The following is a 22,371-nucleotide window of genomic DNA, read 5'->3' on the forward strand; positions in this document are numbered from 1 at the left end:
GATTTTATTTACTGACGGAGCTGCATTCACGAACCACAGAAACGGTAATTTGCATAACATGCATTATTGGGCAACTGAAAATCCGTGTTGGCTGCAGCAAGTTACACACAAAAAACCATGGTCGGTGAATGTATGGTGTGGGATTCTGGAGGACAGAATTATAGGCCCCTATTTCATCGAAAAAAATTTTAATGGTAGGAAGTACACCACACTCCTGCAAGAAACATTAGGTCTGTTATTGGAAGAAATACCTTTAGGAACAAGGAACAGAATGTGGTATCAACACGATGGGTGTCCGGCACATTTTTCGCTGATGGGTAGAAATTCCCCAATCGTTGGATTGGACGCAGAGGAGATGTGTCGTGGCCGGCTCGTTCGCCAGAGTTGACGCCTCTGGAGTTTTTATTCTGGAGTTTCGTAAAAGAAATTGTTTATAAAGACGTTCCAACTACACCTGAAGATATGCGAGAGAGAATTGTCAGAGCATGTGCTTCGATAAGTGCCGAAGTGATAAGGAAGATAACTCAATCCATGATAAGAAGACTGCAGCACTGCATTCATACCAATGGTCATCACTTCGAACACCTTCTGTAAAAGGACATTCATGCCACCATTGTGACCTTAGTTGACCTTCAAAGAACTTACTGTTACACATGACTGGATTTGTGTTCCAATGTGTCCGAAAAGGGAAGTTTAGATTCAGCACGAATTACGAGTTTTGACTTATGATTGTGAGATATACACGTTTTATTAGAAAACCAATCGAGAGATGCATGTTGGGAGTTGCTTGAAAAGAAAGGGAATGAAACATGGATCAGCAGACAAATTGCAAGGAAACACTTAATTACAGCTGTAATAAAAAATTTAAAAGGAAATGGGCTGGATATGTATCCAGGGGTATGGTTGGTGTATGGACTAAGACAATTCTTTCCATGATACCAAAAGATGAAAAAATGGATTGAGACGACATCGTTATCGGGACATGAGAAGTTATGCAAGAGCAACGTCGGTATGTAGGGTTGAATACAGTGAACCATGGAGAAGTTTGGAGGAAACCTTAATCCAGTAGCCAATGTTGAATGGGTCTGGTAAAGATAGTCATTGCAATAATGACTCAGCTGTTTACAAAATACTATTAGCACGTGAAAATACTTGTATATTTCTCGAAACTGGTGGATATCTCAGTTTAGGACTTTTTGGTTTCGTTTTCGTTAGCTCCGATAATAGGTATACCCAAAATGCGGTTGGAGAGAAAGACAGTTTATTCACTGATTGGAATTTTTTTGACGTTTTAAATAAAATGGTAAGTAAGTACGTCCTCCGGTGAGTAAATTATCAGAAAAACAGTACATTGTCTTTGCAATATTACCACGCTCTGACATTAGTGCAGACAGATTATGTCATGACATTGCTCAGCCTGTATCAACGCTGTAACAAGTGGGCGTGACACGATGTTAAAATTCCTTAGCGAGAAAAGTCTAACGGCAAGAAAAAAGACAACTGAAAGCGTGTCCTCCAGGCGTGAGCTGCGGTAACTCTTGCGGACGCCCTGTTCCACTTTCCGTAATGAGCACACAGAAAAGAGCCGGCAGACCGCTGAGAGAAGACGGCTGGATATTACGCAGATCAGCAGTCGACCACAGGCTGTGGCATTATGCGTCACTGCTTTGTTCATTCACCGACATCCTACTGTGGTGCCACGAATTTGTGTTATCCATTTCCCACGCTGTTGTCGATATTATGAAAGATAACGATGGTGAAAATTTGCACTGGTCTTGGGTACAACAACAATACGACGTTTAGTGTTGGCAATGAGCTTATTTAGAGATCTGTGCTGAATAGTAAATTATCAGAAGTTTTCGTGGCAACATGAATCGAAAGAAGGTTGTGTTTTGGTGAGGAATCAGCCTCATATTGCGATGCAAGCCGTGGTGTTGTGTTTTATAGTTTTTGCGTTTATCTCATTTGATTTATAGACTTGCCAAAAAGTGTGCTCGTCAAGCAGAAAGCAGTGGATGTAGCAGGCCTAAGAGGAAATTAAAAGCTTTTTACAGAGGGTTGTGTACTGTGTGTTTAATGAACTGGGGACCTAGAAACGACGGAAAGGCTATGTCCCGTCGTAGCCCTAAGTGATTCACAACCCCACAACGGGCCACAGCAGTCAACTCACCCCACTGCCGCCCCACACCGAACCAAGGGTTATTGTGCGGTTCGGTCTCCCGGTGGACACTCCAGAACAAAGACACCTTAAAACCGCTTTAAGAGATGAAGCACACATGACATAGAATAAAAACTGCAAGGGAGAGGCCTGAGAGGATGGAAAAAGAGGGGAGAGCAAGGTGCAGCGTGGGAGAGGGTGGGATGTAAGGAATAGGGGGGGGGGGGTGTATCTAGAGGCAGGAGACAGTTGGGGTGGGAGATGAAGAGGGGAGACAAGGCAGGAGGGAGTGCAGAGACACTGAAGGGGAGTACAGGAGAGGGAGGGGGTGTAGGAGGGGGAAGCCGCTCAGGAGAAGGGAGGGGGAGGAGAGGGAGCCCTGAGGAGGAGGCAGGAGGGTTAGAGTTGGTTGGAGGGTTAGGCGTCAGGGCAAAGTTGATCATCCTTGAGGGGTAGGTGCTGGAAGTTGCATTGGGAAAGAAGGTGGAGGGTGTGGAGATGGAGAGAGGGTGGGACACAAGGCGCGGCAACGGGTTGGGGGTGGAGAGGAAGGGGGACATCAGGGGGTGAGGGGGGATCGAGTCGGCGGACAATATACAGGGTGCGGATGTGTTCAAGGAAAAGGAGAAGGTGGGGGAAGGGGTTGAGGTCATAGAGGATGTGTGTAGGGGACGGAAGGCGGATACAGAAGGCGATGCAGAGTGCATGGCGCTCGAGAATTTGGAGGGTGGTATAGAACATGCTAGGGGCAGAAATCCAAGCAATGCTGGCATAACAAAGGATGGGGAGGATCAAGGATTTGTAGGTGTGAAGGATGGTGGAAGCCATGATCGTTGAGTACGTGGTGCTAAATATCTGCATGGTGGAGGTACATTTCCTCCTGGTTGGCTGCACGTGACATTGGCTAAGGAGCAGAAGTTTCGTGGCAGAAGCGACCTCTCTTGTCAATTTACACACCCTCTGTGTTTTGGTCCGGTGCACGCGAAGGCCCTCTGCAGGTCCCGCTGCAAATGACAGAACCGGAACGCCGTGTAATCGCAGGGGCAGAGCAGGCAACCAGCCAGACGGCGGTGTGTTGCAGTGTGGCGTTGGAGCCTGACGGCTTTCGAGACGCGCCAGGTTCTTTTAGGGACCGATGCTATTTTTGCCCTGGCAACTTCGGCTCCCAGCTAGTCGCATCCCACCTTTCCTATATGATTGTTACAGGTTTCAGATGCATCTAATTAACAGGAAACTGAGTGCACTCAACTCAAGAATGAAGCACCAGAGGTTTACATGCAAATCCCTTGATCAAGTAGTCATTTAGTCAAATTGCTCTGTAATTGCAGGTCTGTATTAGCATCAAATTCATGAGATGTTCAGTTCACTCTTTTATTAGAGTATATTACCCGTTTCGGGATTACACCCATCTTCAGACATCACAAACTTCAGTTCCTTCCTAACCAACCAGACGTACAGCCTTCACAACTCAAAGAAAGTGTCGAATGACATGTGACTGCGACACAAGTAGTCTTGAATCAGAGAGATAAATGGTTTAGGTTAGAGTCACGCAAATCGGAAAAGTGGCGTCCAATTAAAAGGCACTGACCACACGAAATCATTACATCTACATCGACATCTACATTTATACTACGCAAGCCACCCAACGGTGTGTGGCGGAGGGCACTTTACGTGCCACGGTCGTTAACTCCCTTTTCTGTTCCAGTCGCGTAAGGTTCGCGGGAAGAACGACTGTCTGAAAGCCTCCGTACGCGCTCGAATCTCTCTAATTTTACATTCGTGATCTCCTCGGGAGGTATAAGTAGGGGGAAGCAATACATTCGATACCTCAACCTCATCTAGAAACGCACCCTCTCGAAACCTGGCGAGCAAGCTACACCGCGATGCAGAGCACCTCTCTTGAAGAGTCTGCCACTTGAGTTTGCTAAACATCTCCGTAACGCTATCACGCTTACCAAATAACCCTGTGACGAAACGCGCCGATCTTCTTTGGATCTTCTCTATCTCCTCTGTCAACCCGACCTGGTACGGATCCCACACTGATGAGCAATACTCAAGTATAGGTCGAACGAGTGTTTTGTAAGCCACCTCCTTTGTTGATGGACTACATTTTCTGAGGACTCCCCCAATGAATATCAACCTGGCACCCGCCTTACCAACAATTAATTTTATATGATCATTCCACATCAATTCGTTCTGCACGCATACTCCAAGATATTTTACAGAAGTAACTGCTACCAGTGTTTGTTCCGCTATCATATAATCATACAATAAAGGATCCTTCTTTCTATGTATTCGCAATACATTACATTTGTCTATGTTAAGGGTCAGTTGCCACTCCCTGCACCAAGTGCCTATCCGCTGCAGATCTTCCTGCATTTCGCTATAATTTTCTAATGCTGCAACTTCTCTGTATACTACAGCATCATCCGCGAAAAGCCGCATGGAACTTCCGACACTATCTACTAGGTCATTTATATATATTGTGAAAAGCAATGGTCCCATAACACTCCCCTGTGGCACGCCAGAGGTTACTTTAACGTCTGTAGACGTCTCTCCATTGATAACAACATGCTGCGTTCTGTTTGCTAAAAATTCTTCAATCCAGCCACAAAGCTGGTCTGATATTCCGTAGGCTCTTACTTTGTTTATCAGGCGACAGTACGGAACTGTATCGAACGCCTTCCGGAAGTCAAGGAAAATAGCACCTACCTGGGAGCCTGTATCTAATATTTTCTGGGTCTCATGAACAAATAAAGCGAGTTGGGTCTCACACGATCGCTGTTTCCGGAATACATGTTGATTCCTACAGAGTAGATTCTGGGTTTCCAAAAACGACATGATACGCGAGCAAAAAACATGTTCTAAAATTCTACAACAGATCGACGTCAGAGATATAGGTCTATAGTTTTGCGCATCTGCTCGACGACCCTTCTTGAAGACTGGGACTACCTATGATCTTTTCCAATCATTTGGAACCTTCCATTCCTCTGGAGACTTGCGGTACACGGCTGTTAGAAGGGGGGCAAGTTCTTTCGCGTACTCTGTGTAGAATCGAATTGGTATCCCGTAAAGGCCAGTGGACTTTCCTCTGTTGAGTGATTCCAGTTGCTTTTCTATTCCTTGGACACTTATTTCGATTTCAGCTATTTTTTCGTTTGTGCGGGGATTTAGAGAAGGAACTGCAGTGCGGTCTTCCTCTGTGAAACAACTTTGGAAAAAGGTGTTTAGTATTTCAGCTTTACGCGTGTCATCCTCTGTTTCAATGCCATCATCATCCCGGAGTGTCTGGATATGCTGTTTCGAGCCACTTACTGATTTAACGTAAGACCATAACTTCCTAGGATTTTCTGTCAAGTCGGTACATAGAATTTTACTTTCGAATTCACTGAACGCATCACGCATAGCCCTCCTTACGCTAACTTTGACATCGTTTAGCTTCTGTTTGTCTGAGAGGTTTTGGCTGCGTTTACACTTTGAGTGAAGCTCTCTTTGCTTTCGCAGTAGTTTCCTAACTTTGTTGTTGAACCACGGTGGGTTTTTCCCGTCCCTCACAGTTTTACTCGGCACGTACCTGTCTAAAACGCATTTTACGATTGCCTTGAACATTTCCCATAAACACTCAACATTGTCAGTGTCAAGGGTCAGTTACAAGGGTGTTCCATAAAGAATTCAACTTTTGACCCATAACAGCACCCAAATTTACTGATGAAATTAAATAATTTCCATATTATTGCAGTGTATGCTAAACTGTATTTATTAATGAAAAGATCTTAAAGTACAAATTACATTCAGAAAAGGGGGGAAAGGCTGTGAAAATACATATAAAAAGATGCAAAAATTTACAGAGTTCTCTTATACTGGACTACACACATCATTTAAATGTTTTTCACACAAGACGCTAGTGCTTCGAGCTGAGTCAAAACTGCAAAGGCTTCCACATCTGGATTGTTCTTCGAATTTGTCTTTAGCAAATCCAAAAAGGATGTCTCTAACACTGATCAGTCTCTTCCACTGTTCCTCCTTCTCCATGCCTTCTTCTTCCAAACTCTCAATGACATCAGGCAAATATTTGTTGCCATATACTCCAAAAAGTTCCAACTATAGGTCTTTGTTGTTGAGTACTTGTTGGCCCTACATGATGGGTATTGCGTCCGATGAAATATATGAAGTCTTTGATTGATATTATCAAAGTTTTTGCACAAGAAAACAGCTCATCTTATCTAAGTACTCAACTTTATTGTGATAGGAAACTGTGGAAGGTGAAGCCCTGTCATTTCTTGGTACAAAACTTGACGATAGGGAGCCTTTATTAGAATCTTCTTCAGAGCAGCATTGAAGTCCTTTTCTATGCAGTAATTTTCCCTGGTACTTTCGCAAACTCGGTGTAGTCCATGTACAATACATGACCCATAGGTGAGGTTGGGGTGTATGCCCGTGAGTTACTAGTAAGCCGAAAGGATGGAGCGTCTCCGACTTTTAAGGTGATTATCAGAGACACATTAAAATTAGGTGGAAGAATTTAGAGGAAACGTGAACAAAACTTACAATTGTACACTCTAAGACAAAAGGAAAAAAAGAGACACACCTCGAAGGAATTATCGAAATGAGACGGAACTCGATAAATGTTAAGTCCGTGTGCAGACAAACAAATGATTACAATTTGAGAAAAATTGGATGATTGATTCAGGAGAAACAGCTTCAAAAATCGAGCAAGTCAATAACGTGTTGGTCCCTATGTAAGCACTTATTCAGATTTTCATTGATTGATAGACTTCTTGAATGTGCTCCTAAATATTTTGTCAAGAGGAAACATAAAGTTGGATGGCAGTTGATCCTTTGATCAGTGGCAAAATTTCATAAAGTTTATGCAAAAAAAAAGAGACTTGCTTTCAGAAAGCTTTTGCCACTTGAAACGTGGGCAGCTCATTTCATATAACAGTATGATGAAGAATTTTAACCTTGCAATTCGAAGCCATAATGCCAGCGTGAAAAGAGCGTTCTCTTTCATAAGCGCTTAGTGGAGAAAGGAAATGATTTCCTAGGAAAATTAGGTCCTTGATAAAGTGGATTCAGATGAATAATATTAATGATTAACCACATATTATTGTTGTTTCTTTATGAGTCTCAATGAAATGACGAGATATATTGAATATCTTTTCGCTTTCCATTTCAGAAGAATGGATAATTGTTTATTTTGTTTACTGAAGAAATTTTAGTTTATTGTGACGTGAGATTATCTTAGAGAGAATACCGAGCAATTGAGAAGACTAAGCACTTAGTTTCAGATATAATTGCCAAAATATAAGGCTGTCTAATGATTTGTTTTAGTTCAGGCTCACTTAATGTTGATCTCGCAAGGGACGGACAGTGACTGGTTATTAGCAAACGACCAACTGACTATTTCTATTTAAAATAGGTAATCTGGCATTTGGGACAATATGTCCGGCTAAATATGATTCCGAGTCGGGCTTTTCCATCTTTGTTCCTCATGATCCGAACGCTTAATGTCCACAACCGAACCGGTCATCTCAGATTTAGCAGCCAGTCTCATCTCAGTGGATTTATTCAGTTCGTTGCCTTGGCCAAACATTCCAGGAAGTTTGCGAATAGTGCAACATTCACTACACTTGTAATAAGTTTTCACAGTGAAAACACTCTGTTCCATTACTACCTGCAAAGAGAACAGAAGTAAATCGTACAATGTTCAGTGCTACCAACTTACTAGAAGAGACATGGCGAACATTTCAAATGTTATGTTCTTAAAGCGACACCTGTTAGAATGGAAACGTCTGAATTACCCCTAGTGGAATGGACGATGAAGCAGTGAGCACGTTAGACATGCGGACTGACATTTTATAGCGGTGCTGGCAATCTGATTTTATGCACAGCCAGGAGAACGTTGAGGAACATAACCGCTGGGGTGTCTGGGTCTCAGAACATGGAGGAAGAGAACTAGTTTCTGACTCCCCCCCCCTCTACACACACACACACACACACACACACACACACACACACACACATGCACAGCCCAGTCGGAGGAAGTTTGAACTCTGCGCGAGACTTGGACTGCCGTGCATGCGCCCGGGGAATCCCTGCCGGAAGTGACGTGCTGCCAGGCAGGCGGGGGTGGCGCCGCGCCGCGGCACTCACCGGACTTGGCGCACGCCTCGGAGACGCAGGTGCGGGCCTCGGGGCGCCGCAACATCAGCGCCATCTTCTCGCCCGACTTGGAATCTGCAGCAGAGAAAAAAAGAACAACCCTGAGGAATTATCGTGAGCACGTAGAGGAGAATCGCGGTGGCATGCCGTTCATTTGTTACAGCACCGTAGCTATGTGGCGTCTTCACGTAGTCAGACACTTACACACACACACAGAGAGAGAGAGAGAGAGAGAGACAGAGAGAGAGAGAGAGAGAGAGAGAGAGACAGAAGGATTCAGTTACAGACGTTATTACACAACCAGAAACCATCAGCTTATTTCTAGGTACAATGGAACTGCTCGGTGATAAACTTTCAGTTTCTAATATACAACACGCTAGATACATTAAATTCTCTTTATAATTTTTCACTTTTATTTGCGTTCTTAATTGTTGGGGGTGTTGCTTGTTTGTGTACTAGTGAAAAAAGCTGTTTTTCTTTCAGATATTGTAATTCCAAAATTATCAAATATATTTAGTATTTTTGGAAAACAGCAAAATTTACATTAATTATGTTACTATTGTTATTACTAACTACACAATCATTAACAATTTGAATAATGTATACTATAGTAACAAAATAAAACTCCTAAATTACGCATTAAGTTTTTTTTATCTGTAACCATCCATATTAACGTCAGACAGTGTCTTTGTACAGATTAGGCTAGTATATCTTTTTTAATTTTGCTGAAAATGTGTTTTAGAAAGAGACAGATGTAATCTGATGTTTGTAGGGAACGGACATGCTCATTGAAACGATTGACGCTGAGAAGTGTTAACTAAAATGTGGAAGAAAGAAAATAAATTCCTTTTGTCGCGTGTGTACTTTCGTGCGAGCGGATCAGGATGGGAGCTAGACGCTAAATCCAATCATGAGGTAGCTCGTCCAACTCGACATCCTGGTGCTGGAAAACAAGCTGGAAATTCTTTGCAGATAAGGGAATTCGGTGGCATAAAGGACGTATACTTTTGATGAAATAACTGAGATGGAACACGAGGTAGGATAAGAGCACTGTCGAATCCTAAGAGGCTCCAACACATTGAATGTAAGTTGAGCAATCCTGCATGTACCCTGTGCAGCTAAGTTCTACGAGAAACTAAGTCCCGCCCCGAGGGCAGAGTAACTCAGTTCCAGCGTCTGAGGCAACTGCCGAAGGACTCTTCCAGCAGCACCAACGGCCCAGATTATATAGGCTCGTCCGATGCAATCCCCCGCGATCACGCGCGTCTCCCATGTCTTGTCTTCCTTCCGGAACATTCTGTCGTAGCTCGGCTCGTAGCTCCAGCGTCCCTTGCCACAAAGACGCAGCCTCTCCTGCTTCCCAGCGCCCTGGCTGACGTTAGGTTGCTTTCCTACAAGTTCACCTTCTACATTTCTACTCACATCAGCGACCCATTCGCGATACTGTACCATCTCATTTGTAGTTGTACATAAAACCTAATTAAACCGCGATTCTTATACACATATTTTAACAACGCGTTTCAAGAGACAATGCTCTCATCATCAGGTTGTAAAGTCTATGTCATGAAATTAAACGGACTAAAAGGCAAAATACCATCACAAATAGTTGGGAAGTCCATAGAGTAAAACAGAATTAAAAGTATATTGGACTGTGGGTCCTCGTCTTACATTGAAGTTGTTGACACCAGTCGATGGCCGTCCCATAGCTACCAAGTATGCTGTCGCACTGCGCCGGCTCGGGAGCTGTTGTGGACTGACGTGCCTAGGTGTTGTGGCGTGGTTACAGCCGTGTGCTTGACGGTAACGCTATGCTATTGGGCGCCTTATTTCCTTATTGCATGGGTCTGCCATCGTTAGCCTTAATTTCTGAAAAAGACTTACGTGTATAAAAATAACTATTCGGTGCGTGGTAGTATGACCATGATAGGTGAAATTAAAGATACGCCAGCCACTGACACTTCCCGTTTGGTTTCGTTGGATGTTAAGAACTTATACTCCAGTGTTCCGGTTAACGAAACTATGGAAATCATTAAGAGAAATTTCCTTAAATACGGCAAAATTTCAACGCAAGAGATAATTGAATTTATTGAACTCCTACAGCTCATTACTTGTTTTAATTATTTTTCGTTTGATAACAAATTTTATATTCAGGACGATGGGTTAGCCATGGTGTCCAGTATTTCAGGAACTATGGCGGACATTTTTATCAACGACCTTGAAGATAAAGTTTTAAATTCTAACGATAACATTATGGGTAAAATTGTTTATTACAAACGTTATGTTGACGACACTCTGTTACTTGTCGATGGTTCCCATGAGGACATTGAGGAAATAGTAAAAAAGTTCAACGACGCACATCATAAAATAGAATTTACTGTGGAGTATGAAACTGACAATTGTTTACAGTTCCTGGACCTGAATATAAAAAAGCGGGGCGACAAACATGCGTTCTCCGTTTATAGAAAACAAACTACGACTGATGCCGTGATCCCGAATGATTCATGCCATCCGCAGGCTTATAAAGAAGCTGCTTTCCGTAGTCTCGTGCATAGGGCAGTCAATATACCTATGAGCGAAAAAGATAGGGAGACTGAAAGTAATACCGTTAAGAGAATAGCGACGAATAACGGTTACAGAATAGATATGGTTAAAAAACTGTTACGGAAAAGCAATAAGCGCAAAAAGAAAAAAACCCGATGGAGAGAAGGTGAAAATTATCACGATGCCATACTACGGAACAGTCTCACAAAAGATAGCAAATATTTTAAAGCCATACGATGTCAAAACAGCTTTTCAGACTAATAACCTAGTGAGGTATAGCCCTAAGCACGATATTGGCGAGAAGAGAAATAAGTTTGAAAGATCGGATGTTTGTAAGATTCAGTGCAGAACTTGTGATGCAAAATATATAGGGCAGACAGGAAGATCATTCGCGATCCGGTATAAAGAACATAAGGTTAGGAAATTATGACAAATCAGCTGTTGCGAACCATATATATGAAACAGGCCATCCCCTTAATAGCATAGAAGACAACGTAGAAATATTGCATGTAGAAAAGAAAGGGAGAAAACTTGATTTACTAGAGGAATTCGAGATAGCTATCCATGAAAAGAAACAAAGCAATATTCTCAATGCACAAGATAATTTTAAAGAAATGAGATTTTTTAGCGAGTTTTTAGAATTATTTTAGGGTAGGTACGCGACTTTAAACTTGTAGCATGTCACTGACGGAGTTGCGAGAGGCTAACGATGGCAGACCAATGCAATAAGGAAATCAGGCGCCCAATAGCATAGCGTTACCGTCAAGCACACGGCTGTAACCACGCCGCAATACCTAGGCACGTCAGTCCACAACAGCTCCCGAGCCGGCACAGTGCGACAGCATATCTGCTAGCTATGGGACGGCCATAGACTTGTGTCCACAACTTCAATGTAAGACGAGGACCCACAGTCCAATATACTTTTAATTCTGCTTTACTCTATGGACTTCCCAACTATTTGTGATGGTATTTTGCTCTTTTAGTCCGTTGAATTTCATGACATAGACTTTACAACCTGATGATGAGAGCATTGTCTCTTGAAACGCGTTGTTAAAATATGTGTATAAGAATCGCGGTTGAATGCTATCAGTGATAACCAGTATAACGACAACTGCTACCTCGACTCCATAATGGATTATATTAAAACCTAATTAATCTTGAAGCATTTCGCTGTAACAGTGAAGTTTATTGAGCATTATTTTAATTTTGACTCTGTTATTATTGATAGATATTAGATCAGACTGGGATGCTAATGAGGTTCAGATGCTTCAAATGGCTCTGAGCACTATGGGACTTAACATCTGAGGTCATCAGTCCCCTAGAACTTAGAACTACTTAAACCCAACTAACCTAAGGACATCACAAACATCCATGCCCGAGAAAGGATTCGAACCTGCGACCGGAGCAGCGGCGCGGTTCCGGACTGAAGCACCTAGAACCGCTCGGCCACAGCGGCCGGCATGCTAATGAGGGTTAGGAGCAGTTGATATGGGGCTTCTCTGTACTGCATATAGTAACTAGGCATGCTGCAGAAACCTCCTGGCAGATTAAGACTGTGTGTCAGATCCACGTTTGAACTCGGGACCTCTGTCTGCCACGGGAATCTGCTCTACCAACTGAGCTACCCGGGCACGAAGCACGACGTGCCCTCACTGCTTTACTTACACCGGAACCTCGTCATCTGTCTTCCAAACTGTTACTGAGTCGTGCTCGGGGGCTTGCCCGCGTAAAGGCAAAGGTCCCGAGTTCTAGTCTCGGTCCGGCTTATTTGGTAGAGCACGTGCCGGCGAAGGCCGAAGGTACCGAGTGTGTGTCCGTCTGACACAAAATTGTAATCTGTCAGGATGTTTTACATCAGCACACATTCCGCTTCGGAGCGAAAAATTTGTTCTGTAACTACATCACTTATGTACTGTTTTATTATATTCCGTTCCAGGGGCCGGCCGCTGTGGCTGAGCGGTTCTAGGTGCTTCAGTCCGGAACCGCGCTGCTGCTCCGGTCGCAGGTTCGAATCCTTTCTCGGGCATGGATGTTTGTGATGTCCTTAGGTTAGTTGGGTTTAAGTAGTTCTAAGTATGGGGGACTGATGACCACAGATATTAAGTCCCATAGTGCTTAGAGCCATTTGAACCGTCCCAGTGAACCACTGCCAACCATCACAGATGCACTTTGGAATCAGGTGAATGTAGCATGGATGGCTATACGACAGGAAGCCATTCGCGCCTTTTAGGCGTCGATGGCATCACGCATGGAACAAGTGACCAGCGCACATGGCGGACCCTTTGCCTACTAGACAACAGGACACATTCTCAACCGGGGTCACTGAAATGCTAATCATTTTTGCAGAACATACTATCGTACATGCTCTCTGAATACGAACGTCCTATCTCTAATCGTGCAAGGTGCTCTATTTTCTCTGAACATGAGAGTAGTTAGTCATATATATATATATACACTACCAACGGTCTTTGGGTTCAGAAAAAAAGACAGTTTTTAAGATCTTCAATACAAAGCCACACTTTTCAATAATTAAAACAAGTGAATATTTTATCTTCTTAAAATTTTTAAGCTATACATTTATTTATAAATGCTCTTGGTCGCAGAGCGGCAATTGTACCACTGTCAGTCCACCCTCACGCAGCCGGACGAAAGAGCGAAACTGCAATAAAGGAAAAAATGTACACTAGCGGATTCGTTCTGACACATTTTTCTTTTGTAAATATTCATGTGCATAAGTTAGTTTAAAGAAATGTTATTTCACTTGCATCAGATTACTTTTTTGATGAGTTAAAAATGAAACTATCATAAGGCCTCGATAGCGGAATATCGACAGCGAGACTAATATTGAGTTAATCATGATAATAGCATGTTTGGATTGGCGGTACTGCGTATGAAAAGAATGAACGAGTGGGAAATGATGTGACATACGGCTGCAGCTGTATCGAGCCCCACGAAACCAGTGGGCTTTATGCAGAGCTAAAAATCACACTGTTACGAAGCTTTTCACAATACTGGCGGTATTATGTATGAAAACATGAATGAATGGAAGCTCATATGAGAAGTGGCGGCTTTAGTTTTATCTGGTTCGTCAAACCCTCTGGGCTACATGCAGTCTGTAGAAAATGTAAAGAGGAAATGGAATTCTCAAGCGCTGTGCAGTCTCTGGAGCTTTTTTCACACCGGTACAGAATCGTCTAGCAGTAGTATTAGTATTTATAGGTACCCGAGGCTAGCTGAAGATCTGTGCTGTTGAACTGTAATTTATGCGGTCCTCTTTTCTGCAGGTGTGTTACGTTAAGTAATAAGAATAATGAACGTATGGCATTGGTGGCCGGGAGACCCCTAGCGAGGCGGTTCGGCCGCCGCTCCACAAGTTCCTTAACGCCACTACGGCGACTTGCGAGTGAATGAGGATGAAATGATGATGAAAGACACACTACACCAAGTCACCTCGAGGCATAGAAAATCCCTGACCCCGCCGAGAATCGAACCCGGGACCCCGTGCGCGGGAAGCGAGAACGCAAGACCACGAGCCGCGGACTATCTAAGAACTATCCTTTGTCAAATGTTGTGTTGCAGTTGATTAACGAATGTAAAAGTGAAGTATACGAAAGAGCACAATTATATACAGAGTTCATACACATTAATTTCACTGAAATGAAATGAGTGAAATCAACGCAGATGAAATCAATGAAATGCAATAACATGAAATGAAATAATTACAACCGAAGCTGGACTGTAGGAATGTATAATATGCTGTGGTAAATGATTGTTTCTGCTGAAGCGATATTGAAAGTTCGATGTCTGGCTTGCCGAAAGCAGACCGTTCGACGGTCGCCGTAAACATTTATTCCACGTTGAGAAGCAGGATTCCGGTGTATTACAAACATTCAGCTAGAGAGTTGATTGTGTAATTCAGTAGCATCAGTCATTCTAAACTCATCGACGTACAAACGCTCTTTCTGAGCTTTTAGCTATGTCATATGATGCTTATTACAGCCGATGCGACAGTGTAATTTGTTTGTAAAGGTGGAGATTTGAGAACTAACAGTTGTAAGCTGTACTCAGGTGACTCCCATTTGTACCTTTCTCTAGCTGAAACTACGTATTATTAAATGCATAGGGAAGTTAACAATGTCACACTACTTTTTCAAAAGGTACATGTTCCCTGAGATTTTAATCAACAAATGACCATAGGGAACTACAGCTTACGATAAAAGTTTTCTGAAATTGTGCATAGATCGTTAGCTCCATCGAAACACACAGTTTCCAGTTTCTTAGTTTCTAGGTGCGATTAAAAGACTGGAAAATTATATTATAGTTTTTTATGTTGAAACGAAAGAATTTTTGAAGTTGTGTTATGCTACTTTTGCTATTATAGTATTGTAAAGGATGAATTTACTTTTTAAAATGTTACCTTTTACAATTTGCCTTCGATAACTGAAAGTATAAAAATACTGCTGCATCAATGGAAAAGAATTTCTCACCCATTCTTTGTTCACGCTGGTGTACTCTCAATGAGTTATAAAGACAATGTCGCTTGGTAAATATATTCTCTGTTATTTGGCAAATCCGTTCATTGTGTTCGTTATATATTGCCTCTGCGGGTTTTGATAGCCCTTTCTCTACCACCGTTATTCCACGATTTATCCAAAGACATGTCTGAAAGAACAGACCTTGTTTGACGATCCACAGCTGTACAAAATAATTCGATATACGAGTATATTCCCTGACTGTGAATTCTCTGATATCAGCTATATTCGGTATAGATGTACTAGCTATTATTGACATTATGAGAATTTGTGCTGGCTGGGACTGGAACCTAGACTTAACCACTTCGGCTATCCATGCACACTCCCTACACCGACTGTAACCTCAGTATCTCAAGTTGTCCACATCCTAATGCCACAGCTCATTATGTTCATCACCTTATGCTTGCCAACATTACTAAGTGGATTCTTGCATAAGGATGTAGACATTGTAACGTACAGAGGTTTGGGCTTGTCCAGAGTGTGTGCACGGATAGCCGAAATGATTCAGTCTGCCTTCGGCAGTGGTGAAGTGAGCGCGCCTTGACTGCGCCTCGCCTACTTGCGACCGAGCGCGCGTTTGTTTACCTCCGCGTAGCGGCATGTATCCATGTCCGAATTCATCGACCGTCATGGCATTTTCCAATCGCCAATCCACGATTAAACTAACTTTTCCTTTGGATAATGGACGACCTAAGGCGTAACAACTAGAAGGTTCGTACGGGACGAAATGCGTGTCATGCCGCAAGATGTTCTTGCAAATCGTTTTCCAATCCTCAGTTCTACTGTGTACATCAAGATGGCGAATGAAGAGCTGTGAGCTGACGTTGTGCGCCGCCATGATACCGATCTCAAGTTCCGACACTCTAACGCCTATACAGAGTGGTCCATTGACTGGGCCAAATATCTCACGAAATAAGCGTCAAACGAAAAAACTACAAAGTACGCAACTTCTCTAGCTTGAAGGGGGAAACCAGATGGCGCTACGGTTGGCCCGCTAGATGGCGCTGCCATAGCTCAAACGGATATCAACTCCCTTTTTTTAAATAGGAACCCCCATTTTTTATTACATATTCACGTAGTACGTAAAGAAATATGAATGTTTTACTTGGACCACTTTTTGCGCTTTGTGATAGATGGCGCTGTAATAGTCACAAACGTGTAAGTACGTGGTATCACGTAACATTCCGTCAGTGCGGACGGTATTTGCTTCGTGATACATTACCCGTGTTAAGATGGACCGTTTACCAACTGCGGGAAAGGTCGATATCGTGTTGATGTGTGGGTATTGTGATCAAAATGCCCAAGGGGAGTGTGCTATGTATGCTGCTCGGTATCCTGGACGACATCATCCAAGTGTCCGGACCGTTCGCCGGATAGTTACGTTATTTAAGGAAACACGAAGTGTTCAGCCACATGTGAAATGTCAACCACGACCTCCAACAAATGATGATGCCCAAGTTTGGTTTTTAGGCGGTTTTCCACATCCAACTAGGTGAATACCGGGCTGGTACAGTCTTCCACTGGAGTTTATCAGTAATCTCCGTAACACTTTCGCGATTACTAAATGATTCTATAATGAAGCGCGCTGCTCTCCGTTGGATCTTCTCCATCTCTTCCATCAACCCTATCTGGTACAGATCCTACACTGGTGAGCAGTATTCAAGCAGTGGTCGAACAAGTGTACTGTAACCTACTTTCTTTGTTTTCGGACTGCATTTCCTTAGGATTCTTCCAACGAATCTGGCATCTGGCATCTGCTTCACCGACGATCAACTGTATATGGTCATTCCATTTTAAATCACTCCTAATGCGTACTCCCAGATAATTTATAGAATTAACTGCTTCCAGTTGCTGAACTGCTGTACTGTAGCTAAATGATAAGGGATCTATCTTTATATGTATTCGCAGCACATTACACTCGTCTACATTGAGATTCAATTGCCATTCCCTGCACCATGCGTCAATTCGCTGCAGATCCTCCTGCATTTCAGTACAATTTTCCATTGTTACAACCTCTCGATACACCACAGCATCATCTGCAAGAAGCCTTAGTGAACTTCCGAAGTTATCCACAAGGTTATTTATGCATATTGTGAACAGTAACGGTTGTACGACATTCCCCTGCGGCACACCTGAAATCACTCTTACTTCGGAAGACTTCTCTCCATTGAGAATGACATGCTGCGTTCTGTTATCTAGGAACTCTTCAATCCAATCAAACAATTGGTCTGATAGTCCATACGCTCTTACTTTGTTCATTAAATGAGTGTGGGGAACTGTATCGAACGCCTTGCGGAAGTCAAGAAACACGGCATCTACCTGGGAACCCGTGTCTATGGCCCCCTGATTCTCGTGGACGAATAGCGCGAGCTGTGTTTCACACGATCGTCTTTTTCGAAACCCATGCTGATTGCTACAGAGTAGATTTCTAGTCTCCAGAAAAGTCAATATACTCGAACATAATACGTGTTCCAAAATTCTACAACTGATCAACGTTAGAGATATAGGTCTATAGTTCTGCACATCTGTTCGACATCCCTCCTTGAAAACGGGGTGACCTGTGCCCTTTTCCAATCCTTTGGAACTACATTGCAGTCTTCCTCTGTGAAACAGCTTTGGAAAAAGACATTTAGTATTTCGGCCTTTCTGTTTCAGTACCATTTTGCTCACAGAGTGGCTGGACATTTTGTTTTGATCCACCTACCGCTTTGACATAAGACCAAAATTTCTTAGGATTTTCTGCAAAGTCAGTACATAAACTTTACTTTCGAATTCATTGAACGCCTCTCGCATAGCCCTTCTCACACTACATTTCGCTTCGCGTAATTTTTGTTTGTCTGCAAGGCTTTGGCTATATTTATGTTTGCTGTGAAATTTCCTTTGCTTCCGAAGCAGTTTTCTAACTCGGTTGTTGTACCAAGGTGGCTCTTTTCCATCTCTTACGATCTTGCTTGGCACATACTCACCTAATGCATATTGTACGATGGTTTTGAACTTTGTCCACTGATCCCCAACACTATCTGTACTCGAGACAAAACTTTTGTGTTGAGCCGTCAATTACTCTGAAATCTACTTTTTGTCACTTTTGCTAAACAGAAAAATCTCCCTACCTTTTTTAATATTTATATTTACGGCTGAAATCAGCGATGCAGTAACCGCTTTATGATCGCTGATTCCCTGTTCTGCGTTAACTGTTTCATATAATTCGGGTCTGCTTGTCACCAGAAGGTCTAATATGTTATCGCCACGAGTCGGTTCTCTGTTTAACTGCTCAAGATAGTTTTCAGATAAAGCACTTAAAAAAATTTCACTGGATTCTTTGTCCCTGCCACCCGTTATAAACGTTTGAGTCTCCCAGTCTATAGGCGGCTAATTAAAATCTCCACCCAGAACTATAACTTTTGATAAGACACAGTACATACAGTTCCGTACAGTGAATGGTATGACGCCATTAATAAATATAGACCTTAATCAGAAGCATATAGTTAAGGTAGAATATTCCAAATTTTTAGGTGTGTCCATTGATGAGAGATTAAATTGGAAGAAACACATTGATGATCTGCTGAAACGTTTGAGTTCAGCTACTTATCCAATAAGGGTCATTGCAAATTTTGGTGATAAACATCTTAGTAAATTAGCTTACTATGCCTATTTTCACTCATTGCTTTCATATGGCATCATATTTTGGGGTAATTCATCACTGAGGAATAAAGTATTTATTGCACAAAAGCGTGTAATCAGAATAATGGCTGGAGTCCACCCAAGATCATCCTGCAGACATTTTTTTAAGGATCTAGGGATATTCACAGTAGCTTCTCAGTATATATACTCTCTTATCAAATTTGTTGTTAACAACCAAACCCAATTCAAAAGTAATAGCAGTGTGCATAACTAGAATACTAGGAGAAAGGATGATCTTCACTATTCAAGATTAAATCTAACTTTGGCACAGAAAGGGGTGAATTATACTGGCACTAAAGTCTTTGGTCACTTACCAAATAGTATCAAAAGTCTGACAGATAACCAACAAGTATTTAAGAAGAAATTAAAAGAATTTCTGAATGACAACTCCTTCTACTCCATAGAGGAATTTTTAGATATAAATAAAAAAAATGGCTCAAATGGCTCTGAGCACTATGGGACTCAACGGCTGAGGTCATTAGTCCCCTAGAACTTAGAACTAGTTAAACCTAACTAACCTAAGGACATCACAAACATCCATGCCCGAGGCAGGATTCGAACCTGCGACCGTAGTGGTCTTGCGGTTCCAGACTGCAGCGCCTTTAACCGCACGGCCACTTCGGCCGGCTAAATAAAAAAAAAAATTAATAAAAAGTAAAAAAATAAAAAATAAAAATAAAAAAATAAAAAACACAAAAATGAAAAAGTTGTTATATTAACTTAAGTATGTTGTTAAATTAACTTAATTATGTCATGTATTGGAAAATTTGACTCGTTCCACATCATTAGGAAATATCGTATTCCTGATCCATGGCACTAGTATTAATCTAATCTAATCTAATCTGACTATGATTGAGAAGTAGCGGCTCCAGTATGGGGGAAGTCGAAAACCGCCGGGAGAGCGGCGTGCTGGCCGCGCGCACCTGCATACCGCTTTCGAGTGACGCTGTGTGGCAAGGACGACACGGCGGCCAGCCGAAACCACGCTGTCCTGTCGTACTGATCGTTGGGCATAGTTTCTAAACGTATAGTACGAAGGATACTTTTCGCAGAAAAGTGAAAGATTTGTATGAAGACCTCTGTTTCGTGTACACTACGAAGCCACCATCTTCAACAATTCCCTTTTGTGGTTCATGGTACCTGAGTCTGTAGTTCTTTTTTGCGCGTGAAAAGAGTGTTTTTTTCATGAGCGTACTTTTCCTCTGAGCACAACGTCGTTTAGATAAACATGTAGCTGGAAGCAGTCGTGTCCACTCTGCCGTTAATTAAACATCTGTTTCTGAGTGGAAAAAGGTTGTTAAAACAAAACTCTCCGTTGGCGCTTGTATTTCTGCAGTACAGCGCCTGTAATTAGACAACTCTGTCTTTGCTCCAATATCGACACCTTTCTTAGTAGAAAGTCTGTCTCGAAGTTTGGAAAGCTTTATAGAGGAATACGCGATGTACAAGCAGTCGACGAAACCATAGCAATTTACATGTACCCTGCCGTTACAGTGGGAATTATGTCATTCAGTGTGTGTTATTTCTCTTCTTACCTTGGTGCATAGACGAAACCCAAGTCATGCGTGGCAACAGTTTGCGTCCACTTAACACAAAGCATGACACATGTACTTGGGAAAGCGAATTTAACGACTTCACGTCAAGAGTAAGGAGCAAGTTATAGTCCAATGTTACGTTTTGTACCGTAGAATAGCTATTATATAAAAAGAGATTTCATAAGTTTGTCGTAAAGTGTATTTATTTCTGCACTATGATTTTTGCGATTGCAGATTGGGCTGATATTAGGTACCGAAAACGGTCATCATTGAACAAAACGGAAGTGCGGCTGTGGCAAATAATTCTTTTTTTCCTCCTAGGAAGGCCATGACGGAAGTACATAGACCACATTCAATGACATATTGGTTATGGCTGACCTCTGGTTTCTTATCTCATTGTAGTCAATTTAGGATCGTTTACCGTAAACTCGTGAAGCTGTGGCACAATCTGTATAAACATAGAGCAATTGCAATGAAACCTATTGATCATATTTTTCAAACAAATGAAATTAATTCCAATAGCTTCTTTTCGGAAGGAGCCGCAGCATGCATTAGGTGAAATTATCTGCTGCATGGAATCACTATATCCTTTTTGGTATTTGCGCTTGAATCGCTTCATTTATTTACAGACTAGTTTTCATTACTCAGGTTCCATGAAAGCTTCTAGTTATGTGGTAAATATCTACCACTGATGAAACCAAAGTCTGGGCAAAGGTTACAATGGCCTTCTTATGGGAAGACCCAGGAAACCCACAGGAATGCCAGTGTAGACCCAAAAGACCCAGAAGAAGGCAACCGTAACCGTGGCCTAAACATTAGTTTCATCAGTGACAATTTTTTAAAGTATGACGCGGTACGAAAACAAGAAAACTTCCATGGTAGCTGATTGGCCGCGGAAACCTACGCCATTATGCTTTCGCCACTCGCTGTTATCTATCGCACGCCGGCGTTTATTGTTTTCCGTAATTGTTGTTTCAGTGAGGTTTCTCTAGTCGAGCCCACGAACGACCGCCGAAGAACTTTATGTGACTTGTTGTTTAAGCAAGATGACTGATGCTCAAAGAAATCCTTACACTTCATCTGTTTACAATTCTACGAGTGCTCAATTTTACAGGTGTTCTCTGACGGGTTTTCCTTGAGTTCCGTTGAAGAAATTATTCACTACTTTGCAGCAGCTAAATTTCTGTTCTTCGAAGTCGCGCACAAATACATGCCATGGTCTTAGAAACCTTCTGGTGCCACGGATTCACGTACTATTCCTTTCATGACCACATTTACTAGAACGCTTATTTATGAACAATTGTCAGATTGTATGCCTTAGTAAAAATTTATGTTTTTTGGTGTTATCAACAGCGAGTGCTGCGTTAATTACCACATAAATCATTTAAAGTGTATCAGACAGTCTATTCCGCTAATAAGAATAAATTCAGTTAGTCGACTAAGCAATAAGAACGTTCCCTGCCAAAAATGAACTCTGCAATCCAACTAAATTCCAGGGCCTTTATTTCAGACACACATTTTGTATTGTACAATCCCTCACGGCAGCAATGCAACAAGCTGAGCTCCATTTCCGTTCAATGAATTGATGATAACGTGCATTTGGCCCAAGGAATAGCAATCAAACGATAAAAATAATGATGTAGGCTGAAGCAATCAATCAAAATTTGTACCATCAATGGGATTCAGACCCGGGTCTCCTGCTTAGTAGGCAGACGCGGTAGCCGTTACGCCAGACTGGGACTGGAGCTACCTCAGCTGTACG

General features: G+C 42.3%; 1 protein-coding gene across 2 annotated transcripts in view; it reads right to left on the bottom strand.

Annotated features, from left to right (window-relative positions):
• The window catches only part of LOC124787880 (neprilysin-4-like), a 726,210-nt gene that overhangs the window by 211,175 nt on the left and 492,664 nt on the right, over positions 1–22,371 (bottom strand). For both annotated transcript variants that reach the window (XM_047254857.1, XM_047254858.1), the window contains exon 4: positions 8,312–8,395. In XM_047254857.1, the coding sequence (XP_047110813.1) occupies positions 8,312–8,395 (84 nt within the window). The remainder of the gene's footprint in view (positions 1–8,311; positions 8,396–22,371) is intronic.

This window comes from Schistocerca piceifrons, chromosome 3 (assembly GCF_021461385.2).
Source record: "Schistocerca piceifrons isolate TAMUIC-IGC-003096 chromosome 3, iqSchPice1.1, whole genome shotgun sequence".
Lineage (NCBI taxonomy): Eukaryota > Metazoa > Arthropoda > Insecta > Orthoptera > Acrididae > Schistocerca > Schistocerca piceifrons.